Source organism: Malania oleifera, chromosome 2 (assembly GCF_029873635.1).
Source record: "Malania oleifera isolate guangnan ecotype guangnan chromosome 2, ASM2987363v1, whole genome shotgun sequence".
In the NCBI taxonomy this organism is placed as follows: domain Eukaryota; kingdom Viridiplantae; phylum Streptophyta; class Magnoliopsida; order Santalales; family Ximeniaceae; genus Malania; species Malania oleifera.
This window is the reverse complement of record NC_080418.1, coordinates 16700635-16714600: the sequence shown is the minus strand read 5'-3', so window position 1 is coordinate 16714600 and position 13966 is coordinate 16700635. Positions and strand designations below refer to the sequence as shown.

The 13966-nt window shown below is 32.9% G+C and overlaps 1 protein-coding gene across 6 annotated transcripts; it reads left to right on the top strand.

Annotated features, from left to right (window-relative positions):
• Window positions 1–7014: 7014 nt before the first annotated feature.
• LOC131149575 (uncharacterized) lies at window positions 7015–13362 on the top strand. 6 transcript variants are annotated; one of them, XR_009135249.1, is made up of 3 exons: window positions 7015–7372; window positions 12805–12940; window positions 13030–13362. XR_009135249.1 is itself a non-coding variant. In XM_058100137.1 (3 exons), the coding sequence occupies exons 1-3, from the start codon at window positions 7132–7134 to the stop codon at window positions 13202–13204; spliced, it is 516 nt and encodes a 171-aa protein (XP_057956120.1). In that variant the 5' UTR covers window positions 7039–7131; the 3' UTR covers window positions 13205–13362. The 6 variants fall into 6 exon arrangements, 4 of the variants coding, with proteins under 4 accessions (XP_057956120.1, XP_057956119.1, XP_057956122.1 ...); XR_009135250.1 differs by having other exon boundaries at window positions 7039–7372; window positions 12811–12940; XM_058100137.1 differs by having other exon boundaries at window positions 7039–7372; window positions 12811–12910.
• The last annotated feature ends 604 nt before the right edge of the window (window positions 13363–13966 follow it).

Here is a 13966-nt window from a genome sequence, read left to right as displayed (position 1 = left end):
TTATATTACCCCTAAATATACTCAACATCAGTATAATCAATATGATGTAGTTAGATAAGCCTACTAACGTAAGTTTTACGACATATCACACACAAGGTAAAGCAGTTTATAATAAATCTACTAACGTAAGGTTTATGACATATCACAAACAATATAATGCAATTCAATTATGTCTACTAACATAGGTTTTACAACACATCATAGATAATTGAATTTACACTTCTATAGCACCTCTATATGCCACACAGGCCTTCTCCTTCGATTTATACGCCACACAGGCCTTCAACATCTGTATAGACTTCACACAGAGTTTTTATATTGAGTATCACCACTTCAATTTATACGCCACACAGGCCTTCAACATCAGTATAGACTTCGCCCAGAGTTTCTATGCTGAGCATCACAACTTCAATATATACGGCACACAAGCCTTTGGCATCAATATAGACTACACACAGAGTTTTTACACTGAGCATCACCACTTCATATTTTTCAATCAAACGCAAATCTAACTTACCATTTCATGATTAATGGAATTAAAATGTCATATCTCTATATCCATATCAAATCTGTCATTTTAAAATTTCATAGTAATCCCACTATATACATATATCCATAAACTAGTATTATGCCACATACTCACAATATCATACCATAACAATTCCAACAAATTCATATAAAATTATTTGTTAATTAATCTCATGCCAAACGCTTATACATTAAAATTTTCATTTAAGTAATCTGCAAGAAAAAAAGTGTGTATTTCTAAAAGCTAGTTCGATTGTTTTCTGAAAATTCTATTTAATTTTAAATATGCAATTTTTCCTAAAATGGAGGCACACGGACCACCCTTCGGGTTATTCCCAAGTATGTATAATACTCAAAAAAATACCATTCCATACGCCCAAATCATACAGAAATTGAAATACAGCGTATACATATAATATACTCAAATTTAATTGGTTCAAAATCTTTAAAAAGGTGACATAATGTATTCCCCTTACCTGATTCCCGAAGAAATACATGCAGGGATCCTAAGACAGTGCCTGCAGCGTTTGCTCAAATCTCTGTATTCATATATTTTAACTTAGTCAGCTAAATCCCGGAATAATTACTATTGCTCATACTGTAATAACCCAAAAAAAAATTAATTAATTTAAATTATCAATCAATTAATTAATTAAACATTATTAAATTAATGTATTAAATAAACAAGTAAAAAGAAATAGTTATGAAAAAAGAAGTTAAGAGTAATTATTAATTAATTAATTATTATTAAATTAAATAAATAAATAAAAATTTAAAAAATATTTATCAATTAATTAATTATTTAATTAAGTATTATTAAATCTGATTTATTAAATAAATAATATGATATATATATATAATGGTTAAAGTATATATATATATATATATATATATATATATATTATGTTTATATGAATCCTCTCTCTCTCTCTCATCTTTCCGTCGCCTCTCCTTCTCCACCTCTCTCTCTCTCCTCAATTTCGTCGGCTTAACGAGCGCCGATCGAGAAACAGAAAGTGTCGTTGGATTTTTAGCTCCGCTATCAACATTTCTGCTGGAGCGGATTTGTCGTGGGAGCGGCGTAGGCACCATTCCTGGATAAGGCAACTTTTCTCTAATTTCTTAATTTCTCGTTGAATATGTTGTTAAATCAACGATCAGGCACCATCACGAGGTTCTAGTCATGATCTAGTCATTTTGATGTGAGTAAATTTCCAATTGAGGTTTTCTAAGCTCCACTCCAAAGCGAGAGTGAGATTTGAAAATTTTGGTAAATTGACTATATTTAAGGGCATAATTATTTATTTAGAATTTATAGGCTTAGAAAATATTAAAATAATATTTTATTTAGGATTAATTTCATAGAATTAGGATTTTTGATTCAGGGCTCGAGTGAGTGCCACAGGTATTTTTCGGGATCCCTATTGGCGTAATTCAAGAAACCAGGTAAGGGAAAAACTATATATTAAATTAGAATTTTTATGAATTTAATGTAAATTGAATTGTGTTATATATACGTATATATGTTTTGGTATGAGTTTAAAATACCAACCATTTAAATTATGTTTTTCCAAGTTTAGGGCTGTTTATTAGATACGTATATGTGAAAATGAACTGATGAAAGTGGAAAATAATTTCAGGATAATTATATAAGAAATGAAAGGTATTTTCAATATATAAACGTTAAATGTTGGTTGGCTTTTTTTACAGGTAATGTATGAATTTTATTGTTAAATTGTGTGACATGAGTAAATGTAAATTCTGTACAAATATATGTTAAATGTATGAGATGCAGACTAAGTAAGTAAAGCATTAGTAATGAAATATGATATGAACCATGCTGCTTGTGTATGTTAATACAATCATGTAAAACAACTGAAAGATGTTGGGTAAAACAGTTGAAAGATGTTGGGTAAAACAGCTGAAAGATATTGAGTAAAACAGTTGAAAGATGCTGGGTAAAACAGTTGAAAAATGTTGGGTAAAATAGCTGAAATATACTACGTAAAACAGCTGAAAATGCTGGGTAAAACAACTGAAAATACTAGGTAAAACAACTGAAAGATGTTGGGTAAAACAGCTGAAAGATGTTGGGTATGTAATGAAATGAAATGAAAATGGAAATAAGCGAAATGAAAATGAAATGTGAAATGTGAACAATGTAAAATGGAAAAGAATCACTTAAAGTGAAATGAAATGAAATGTTAAAATTATGAACATGAACATATTTGAATGGTTGAATAATGACATAAAGAACAGCGTATTATGATACTAGAAGTATCTATGCTTGTAGAACATGTTACGATTGGGTGGGACGTACTTTTCGCTTGAGGGCTTGCTGAGAAAGGCGAGTGCGCTAGTAATTTCAGATGTGCCAATAGCTGCATAACGTACTAGGGTAGAGGGAACCTACTTGTATGGGCGGGTAGATTTCCCTATCTTTGGGGCCTTTGCTGGTAAACCTTTGTTTGAATTGTGTGAATACGAGATCAATTTAATACTTGAGAGCTTACTGAGTAAGGTGAGTGCCCTGATATGCTTCAGTAGCGACCCTTGGGTTGCCAAATGTATGAGCAGAGGGATGCTACTTGTATGGGCAGGTAACCACCCTTATCCTTGGGTAATCTCGTGGAGTTAAATATTTTGCACGTGTTTGATTAGACTAAGAGAATGATTTTAGTGTTTATGATAACGTTTTGAAAATGTTATTAAAATGATATTTATAAACTCATGTTAACCACACACTGTTTTAATATATTGTTTATTCCCTTACTAAGATGTGTCTCACTCGAATATAAATGTATCTTTTTCAAGATTTCCTCGAGATCGAGCTTAGAGAGCTCGAGGTTTTATAGCATTTTTGGGAAATCGAAAAAGAAAAGGGTATATTTTATGTTTTATGTATTGAAGTCTTCAGATAGGTGAATAGTTATGACTACTGGTATTTGTGAATACTAAATGTTTTTGGAGATATGTGTATATATGAGAACATAGGTGATGAATAGTTATTTTGGATTATAGATAAAAATAGTAAACTCTGGTATTATATTTGTTGAGATTATATTTATGTTTTTCGCTGTGTACATGATATTAGTATGTGGATTATCAGGTAAATGAACGGATTAGTAGCACTTCGGGCTCACGTAGAGGGTTGGGGCGTTACACATACGCTCCCATTAACTAGTTAAATTCTAAAAATGCGGGTATGATCAACTTTCTATATTTAAATTTAATTTCTAACATATTTAAAAACACTAATATGATCAAATCCCCGCAGTTTAATTTAATTCCAAAATATTCAAAAAAATCTAATTTAATCAAATCCTTGCAGTTTAATTTAATCCCAGCAATATTTCTAAAAATCTAATATAATCCAATTCTGCAGTCTAATTTAATCCCAAAAATATTTCCAAAAATCTAATATAATCCAATTTTACAGTTTAATTTAATCCTAAGAATATTTCCAAAAATCTAATATAACCCAATTCTGCAGTTTAATTTAATCCCATAAATATTTTCAAAAATCTAATATAATCCAATTCTGCAGTTTAATTTAATTCTAGAAATATTTCCAAAAATCTAATATCATCAAATACTATAATAATTAAATACTACAATTTAATCTATTAAATTTTTTTAAAACAACAAACATATTTTGTATTCCTCGCCTTAACCTTGGAATGATGACTAGGATCCCCAAATAAAAAATTTGCTCTGATTAACTTGCTCAGAATTGAAGCTGGGACCCTACGGTGGTGTCCGATCGTCAATTTGGCTGAAGATTGGGGAGAAATTGAAGAGAGAGAGTGAGTTTACCTTATCTCAAGAGTGGTGCTTACGATGCTCCTACGACAAATCTACTCCGGTTAAAATGTTGGTGGCCGAGAATAGAATCCAAGGGTATTTTCCATTTTTTGATCGACGCACGTTTGACGGAGAGACGTGAGGAGAGAGAGAGTGCAGAGAAGCTCTGTGCAATTCTCATTTCAAGTTTCTTGTTTAGGAAACTTTAACTTAACATATATGTAACTTTACTTATATAACATATATTATATTATATTAATATTATATATGTATATATATATATATATATATTATTCCAATAAGATTTTATTACCATTATAATAATATTTACTTGTTTATTCAATTAATTAAATACAATAATAATAATTTTTTTTCCTGGGTTACTACATTCTCCTATCTTTAAAAGAATTTCATCCTCAAAATTTGCTATCTATCTCATGTATCAATCCCTAAGGAAAAATTCAGTACAGTTTTATTAATTACCCTCACTTATGGTGGAGGTAACCATTGTCGCATATGTAATTACACGTATATAATTTTATATATATATATATATATATATATAAATGCATGACAAATAATAAAAATGATTTTCACTTCTATACACACAAATAAACTCTATACTGAACATATTCTCCCATCAGCATCAGCATAGACTTCACACAGAGTTTATATGCTAAGCATAACTTCTTATCGACATCAGTATAGACTTCACATAGAGTTTCTATATTGAGCATATTCTCCCATTAGCATCAGCATAGACTTTACACGGGGTTTCTATGTTGAGCATAACTTCTCATCGACATCAATATAGACTTCACACAGAGTTTCTATACCAAGCATATTTCCTATCAGGATCAGTATAGACTTCACACAGAATTTCTATACTAAATCTTCACGTAACAGTTCCCATAGTCATCTCACATTTCCCAAATCAATGCAGAGTCTAACATATTCTTAAACAGCATCAAACTGTCATATTCACATAATCATATAAAACATATCATGTCGTGTCTCGACATAAAGTCGTTGTATCATAACTCGACATACAACCATCATATCAGATGTAGGCATATAGTCATCATATCATACCCCGACACATAATCATCATATCATAACTCTTGCCATACAGTACCATATAATACAATTTATAATAACAACACTGTAACATGATCTCATTTTCATAAGTCCATATAAAATCTGACACGTTCACAATTCTGTCTAAAATCTGACACGTTCACAATTCTGTATAAAATCTACCTTATTATATTTCCGTTTAGAACTGTTATTTCTGAATTTGGCACAAAGTCATCCGAACTAGATTCGGCATAAAGCCATCTGAACATCATGTTTGATCATACAATAATAATTATTCTCAGAAGTTTGTCGATTATTCTCTGCCCCCATTCATATAAATCTACAATTTACATGAGCTGTACATATCAAGTACTCGCTAAGAAGCGTCTCGCATCACTGTCCCTCAAATCAGCAAGCCCTCGGACCTAAGTTTCGAGGATCGGGGCGCTTTGTATTGCCATCCCCCTTTTTGCCTTTTTACATAATTACTTCAACCAACACCAAAATTTTCCTCAATTTCCATTCATTCACGTGTTCATATCAAACTATTATATCTATAACTCGGTAAAAATTATATATATAAATATATAAACACATTTCCACCATCCAAATAATATCTCACTATAAGAAAACTGGTTTTTAGTGACGGAGGTATTAGTGAAGCATGAAATTTCGTTACTAAAAGTTCAGTATTTGTGACGGTTTTGAAAAACCGTCACTAATAGTTTAGGTATTAGTGACGAAATTCCATCCGTCACTAATACTGCATTTTTAGTGACGAAATTTCATCCTTCACTAAAAACCAATTTCCCCCGCTCAAACAAGCGCGAGAAACCACTTTTCTTGCGAAAACTATCTTGGAAAAATATTAGCGACGATTCTTGAGATATTAGTGACGATTTCAATGCATCACTAAAAGAGACTGACTAATGACGGTTAATAAACAGTCACTGTTATTATTGTATTAATAAATTAAAAAAAATCATCACTATTAGTCACTTATTAGTGACAGTTTAGAGAACCGTCACTAATAGTTCTTTTATTTAAAAAAAATAAATTTTTTTTATTTCACAGCATTAGGGACGGTCTTGTACATTCGTCATTATTAATCCTTTATTAGTGGCAATTTAGAAAATTGTCACTAATAGTTCTTTTATTTATGAAAAATAAAAAAATTTATTTCACAACATTAGTGATGGTTTCGCACATTCGTCACTATTAATCCTTTATTAGTGAGGATTTAGAGAACCGTCACTACTAGTTCTTTTATTTTAAAAAAATAAAAAAATTTATTGCACAACATTAGTGACGATTTTGCACATTTGTCACTATTAGTCTCTTATTAGTGACGGTTTAGAAAACCATCACTACTAGTTCTTTTATTTAAAAAAAAAAAATTCACAACATTAGTGAAGGTTTTGGATATTCGTTACTATTAGTCTCTTATTAGTGATGGTTTAATCACTACTAGTTCTTATTTTTAAAAAATAAAAAAAAAATTATTTCATAGTAGTGGTGACGGTTTTGGACTTTCGTCACTATTAGTCCCTTTATTAGTGACGATTTACTGAACCGTCACTACTAGTTCTTTTATTTAAAAAAAAAATTATTTCACACTTTACCCGGGTTTTCCCCCAACCCTAGCCTCATTTCCCTCCTCCCCTACCGATCCTCTTATCTCCATCGCAGCCCTGGCCCCTCGCCCTTTGAAACGCAGATCCAATGGCGCAGAACCCATCGCCACCCCGCGAAGCTCTCGTCCCCCAAACCCACCCAAACTCCCTCACTTCCACGAGAAGCTCCGACGCCTTCGACGCCACCTACGACGGCCTCAACCGTTCATCCACCATCGTAGCCTCCATTTCCACCAGAATCTATCTCTCCAGCCTCCGCAGCTCCTTGCCCCAATCGCCCCTCATCTTTGATTTCTTCAAGATTTGCTCTGCCACCAACAACTTGCCAAGTAAGTTTGTTTTGATTTTGAATAGTGTGAAGCTCAAGCAACACATTATTTTTGTTTATGCACAAAAAGTATCAATTTTTGTCTAATGTGAATCCCAAGCACCGACTTACCCCTATTATCAATAAGTTTGTGAAACATGAGGACCATCCACGCCATGCGAACCCAGCAAGCAGTAAAAAAAATGCTGTTATATTCTCTAAAAAATTAAGGAAGTGGATTATTTTTTCGAAAAATTTGAAATTATTTGGTAAAATAAAACATTACTTATTGAAGAACTGCATCTGTTCAAGATCAAATTTCTTCATCTGATCTGCTTGTTTGGCTAGAATTTTGACCATTGATAACCTTAAACACAGAGGGAGGAGGAGAGCGCACGACACCTTTTGCACTGCCACAGTTGGCATTTGGTCTTTTTTCCTATCTATGTCACAAATTCAGTGGGTTAGGCCGAGCTAGGGAGGGCCTATTGGGTCTAATGGGTTGTTGGAATTTAAAGGTTTAAGCAAGAGATTGTCTTCATTCTCAGCCTCATCCTGCAAAAGTTTGGAAGGGCCTCCAGGTTTGTGGTCCAAAATAAAGTCATCTACAATATATCTCAACCCCAAATTTATTTTGTTTAAAATGTGCAGCAAGTGATTTAGCAAATAAATAAATAAGTACAACAAAGGGCCTAGCAAATAAATAATTTAATAAGAAAAATGCATTAAGGTTCTCAGCCACAAGAATCAATGTTGAACATCCCCATTCTGATTTCTCAATATCTCAAACTCACCAAGTGTGAAAAGTTCAACCATTTTGTAGAGATTGCAGAGAGCTAGTGATCATTGCTTGAAAAAAAAAAAAATGGAGGTCATGGAAGGATCCCTTCAACCAAGGAATCACTTTCCTCCATGACCATCAATAACTTTTTTGTCTACCTCTCTACTTCCACTTATAGTTCAATTAATATTAGAAGGTGTGGGTCATTTTCTTGTGCATAGAAATAGGGACTGTACACTACTTTTTTCTATCTAGGAATCTTTTTCACATCTGGGAATTTTAGATTGACAGTGTTGAGTTTGAAATAAGTAAGTAGATACTATGAAAACATAGTATAAAAATTCACTTTGTATTTTCTTGTGAATTTTGTAGGATTTGGACGGATTCTCTACTGCAGTTATCATTAATACTGCGTTCTCCTTTATTCCTGCATCATTTGCTGTTTTTATTGCAAAGGAACTTTTTATTGCATTACTTAAAATCTCCTAGAGCTATTGCTACTTGGGTTTAGTAGATTGTCCTCCCTTTTAGTTGGTATGTGAAATCTGATAGCTCTTAAACTTATGATTTGTACTATCGGAACAAGTTATCTTCATTCTCAAATGATTAAAAGAAAATGTGAACTTTCAAAATTATAAATTGTTTCTTTGTAATTTAGATTCAAATAATCAATGAAAAAATTAAATTAGGGAAGCCCAAATGTTTCTTTTATGCAAACAAGGGACTAAATTTTAGAAATTCTAGAAACAATGGGGAAATGTGATAATGAGTTGGTGGAGTCCCATAAGGGAGGAATGGTATTAACCTATTTTTGGTGAGAGGGTCATTCAGAGGTAGTTGGAAGTCTAGTTAAATGATTGAACTGTTCTGCCATTGGCAAACTATAGTTGATAAATTATCAAATTTGAAGCAACATAGAATCCAAGCATTAAACTACTTATAGTGGATATTGCGGTCTCGTAGGTAAATAATTTGTTCTATAAACGTTGATAAAGGTGAATATACATGGATTGTTGGACCAGATTTTGAAGACAAACGTCAATATATTTAGTTGGTTAGCAAGTGGATACTTGATCTTTACTAACTAAGATATCTTTTGTTTTAGGGGTCGGGAGTCAATTTATAGAAAATCCCAAACAACCACACTGGGATTAGGGTCTTAAATTTTGATTTTGAGTGAAATTTTGAGGCTACAAAAGTACGAAATTTTGATGGAAATTTCGATACTGATGTAAAATTTGATTTTGGTTTTAAAAAATTATGGAAATTACTAATAATGGATGGAATTATTTTATGAAATTTTAAATATCATTTATTATAATAATTCCAATAATTCAGGTATGAATGACCAAATAAATTATTTTAGATAATATCTAACTTTAATTTTCTATGCAATTTCAAAAGTATGAAAGCTATCATTCATATCTGTCATGCAAGAATCTTTAGTTTCAATTAAAACAAAAAGGATTAATTAAGAGAAAAACATGGTATCAAAATGACCCTTTTGTACTAACAACGCCAAAGAACAAGTGTTCTACCTTAAAAATACAAAATTAAAGGATGAATGGCATGTGACACAAACAATTCCTCCACGAAGTGTGTATGATATTCAAGAAGTCGCATAAGGAGAAGAGTGTTAGCAATGATGCTTTCCAAGAAGATCAGTCATCTGTTAGTGCAGCAATGCAATCTGCTTTCAATGTTGTCGAGGAAGGAGCAGATCCTATATCATTGAATAGGCTTGGTGTCATGACAGAACACGTAGAGACTGCTGACATTATAATTGAACCTTCTGTACACGTTGACTTCATTGACGATGAAACTCGTGGGGAAGATGAAACTATGGTCGAGTACTATAGTAAAGAGGAAGACACTCTAGAAAGTGAGGATGATATAGATATTGAGGATGTATAAGGTGCGTAAACATGTTATGTTGTACATTTGACATGTGTAAATAACTGAAAATATATTTATTATGCATCCATCTAATATCCAATCTTCATATATTTACTTGTGTAATATTTGGAAGACATGGCACCAGGAGGTCGTCGTGGCAGAGTTGAGCCCAGTGTGTCGACTACATCATCACCCGAGGATGATCCGACGTCCTCGAGATCGGCGGCACCATCACCGTCTCAGCCCTTGGGACCTCGACCTGTATTGCCCTAGAAAATAATATGTATAGAAGTGTAAAAAAAAAGTTAAATAAATAAATAATAATTATTAATTAAATTATATAATATAATATAATATATTAATATAATATAATACAATATATTATTATATATGTTTATATATATAAAAAAAAAGTATTAGAAGCTTCAGGATTTCAATTGAAATCCTGTAGGCCTCCAGCATCTTTCACTTTCTCCTACTCTCGTCTCTCACCTCACACCACTCCTCTCTTTCTTCTCATTTTCTCGACAAATACTCAGTCGATCGAAAAACAGAAAATACCGTTGGGTTCCATTCTTTACCACCTACATTTTCACCGGAGTGGATTTTTTATAGGAGCGTTGTAGGCACCACTCCTAGGGTAAGGTAAAGTCACTCCCTCTCCTCAATTTCTTTCAAATCTTCAGCTTAACTGGCGATCTGAAACCATCACGTGGTTCTAGGAGCATTTCTGTACAAGTCTAGCGGAGTGGATTTTTCTATTGGGTTTTTCAAGCACTAATCCAAGGTTAGGGTAAGATTTAGGAAATTGAGCAAATTTGTGGTTTTTGGTAATTCAATTATTTATTTGAAGTTTATGAGTTTAGGAAATGTGGAAAAGAATAGTATTTTATTTGGGGTGGAATTGATAAATTAGGATTTATAAATTCAGGGTTTGGGTGAACACCGTGAGTATAATTTCTAAATCCCTGCAGGCGTAGTTCTGAAAATCAGGTAAGGGAGTAGATTAAACTAGTAGTTTTGTATATTTTACCGATTAAATGGAAATTTATATGTGTATATAAATATGATTTCCATGCAAGTTCTGGAAGCCAACCATTTAAATTGAGATTTTGAGCCTAGGGTTGTGGTATTAGTTATTATTTTTGAAAATGGAATGATTAAAGTAAATGGATTTTTTTGAATAAATTGTGAAGATAATTTAACGTGTATTTTCAGTAAAACATATGGTGAACATAGGTTGGCTTATTTTTAGTAAACGTATAAATATGTGTATTATTCCAAATCATTTGGCATGAGTAAAATGATTACACTGTGATGAATTATGATATGCCTATGAGATGTTGGAAATACTGAAATACGTTGAAATATTTTTTGTGTGTGATTGTTTAATTAGAGTTGATTGTGAATGTTAAATTGCAAGTTATGGTCTGAGAACTGTGGTGGACCATAGTGAGGCATAGTACCGTTGCATGATTTTTGGCAGAGATTGTACACCACACGTCATGTGGAGAGTGTGGAGATGGGATGGTTGATTGTTAGGGTAGAGTTTCCCCTGGAGTCCAGACCAATGTGTGAAAGCCAATCTGACTTACAGACTGTAGAATGTAGTGTTGATTTAGCTCTGGTAGACCGACCAAGGTTAAGTCCAACCTTCGGGCCGTACAACCCGTTATGGGGGGGAAGGTGTTTATACATCTGACAGTGAGTTCTAAATGTATAATTGTAAATTTAACCAATGTATAAAATGAGAAAAATGATTGTGAATATAAATTACAGAAAAGGTCCTGAGGGACGGCGAGACGTAACGCCTCGGGACGATTATTGAGAAAGGTCTCAGGGGACGGCGATACGTAATGTCCCGATGACGTGGAAGTGAGACTTTTGTGATGTGGAATACTAAGTAATGTGAAAACTGAGAACTTGAAAAGATGAATAATATAGAGAAAATAGACACAGAGTAAAGTAATAAATGTATTATATATATATATATATATATATATATATATATATATTAGTATTATATGTATTTGGGGCGAAGTACACCCTCCGCCTGAGGGTTTGCAGAAAAAGGCGAGTGCCCTGATAGGTATTAGATGTAGCCATATCGAGCTGCATAACGTATTAGGGTAGAGAGAAACTACTTGTATGGACGGGTAATCTTTCCTATCCTTGAGAACCTTCACTAATAAATAATTGTTTGATTGTGTGTGAATATGAGAAAAACTATCCACTTGAGAGCTTACTGAGTAAGGTGAGTGCTCTAATGAGCTTCAATTGTAGTCATACCCGGTTGCATAAGGTATCAAAGCAAATGGGTGCTACTTGTATGGGCGAGTAATCACCTAAATCCTTGGGAAACTCTCGTTAATAAAATATGTTGCATGTGTGTGAGTACGGACAGAGAATGATTTCATAATTGTGGATTAATTTGTAAATGATGATTATATTTTGTACACAAATCTTATAATAGCCACACACTGGTATTAATCTATTCCGTCTTACTGAAATGTGTCTTGTCGATATGAATTTCATCTTTTTTAGGACCTCCGCATGATCGAGCTTAGCGAGCTCAGGGTTGAGTTTATTGGCATAGTATTTTTGGTGAGAGGGTATAACCTTGGATATATTTTTGGGCTGTAGTATATTTATGATTTCTGAATTGTATATTTATGAATATTGAATGTTGGAGAATATTACTTTTGGGATATATAAAGAACTCTGGTATATTATTGAGGATATTTATTAATTTTCTCGCTGCGTGATTGAGATTATAGTATCAGACACAGGTGATTGGATCACATCACACCTCGGGCCCCACTTGGCGAGTTTGGGGCATGACACGACCAGACATGGATCCATCAGTTGGGGATCAAACCCAGGGTGAGTTGCCCACCATCATCAACAGCATTGGTAAGGTTACAAGTAATTGATTTTGAATAAAACTATTGATGGTCGTACACATGTATGATTAAAATATTGTTCTTTAACTCTTCTTTTAGCATCGACCTAGATGACGCAGATAATGAGGTCATGTCGTGGTATAGCAAAAAAAAAGGAGCTGAAGAAGCACCTACACAGTACTGGGGAGCATATTCGGATCGACATTCCTCTAGGCTTCACCTCCCCCCGCATGCGCGACCATTGGTGCACAGCTTGGACACGGGAGCTTGGTGACTCACTCGAAAAATGAGTAGTTCGAGAGTTATCCTAAGTATAGGAGTTCAGTCGTGTAATAATTAGTCCAAGGGCCAGATCGTCTCCTCGGGAAATGCAGTTTAATTCCAAACTTAGTGTAATTCCAAAAGAAAATAAGAAAACAAAAGTTTACTAAACATAGTTCAGATTTAGTTTCCTGGGATTTTTGAGGTTTTGCAACAAAATTTAAATTCTAACTAAAAATTAAATATGCATGAAATAACTTAAATAAATATCAGATTCAATGTCAGAATAATGAAAGAACTAAACCTTGCAATCATTCAACTAAATAAAAATATTAACTTTAAACGTAAACCCAAGTAAGAATACACTTTAAATAAAAACACAAACTTTAATAATAAAAACACCCAAATAAAATAATTAAATTTCTATAAAAACTTCAAATAAGAAGACAAATTGAAATTAACAATAATAATGTTCAAATAAGAATTAAATGCAAGAGAGAGAGAGAGAGAGAGAGAGAGATTTAAACATAAATTTATCTAATAAAAAGAAAGTTCTTAAATTAAACAAACTATTTTTAAACAAAAATTAATCCAAACTTTGAATAAATTAAAAACTTAACAATAAAATTAATTTTAAACAAATTGAGTTCAAAGAAAGAGAAAGATGAGAGAGTAAGGGAGCAGAGAGAGAGAGAGAGAGAGAGAGAGAGGAGAAAAAAAAATTGGCTATAGAGGAGTTTCTTGGTGCGCGCGGCCTACCCAGCCCCTGCTGTTA

Excerpts from the sequence above, each read along its gene's own strand:
- LOC131149575 (XM_058100136.1), top strand. The coding sequence starts at position 7,132 with ATGGCGCAGAACCCATCGCCACCCCGCGAAGCTCTCGTCCCCCAAACC. Across the intron at positions 7,373-12,804 it reads TGCCACCAACAACTTGCCAA|TATCAGACACAGGTGATTGG; the intron begins GTAAGTTTGTTT and ends TTGAGATTATAG. Across the intron at positions 12,911-13,029 it reads AGTTGGGGATCAAACCCAGG|CATCGACCTAGATGACGCAG; the intron begins GTGAGTTGCCCA and ends CTCTTCTTTTAG.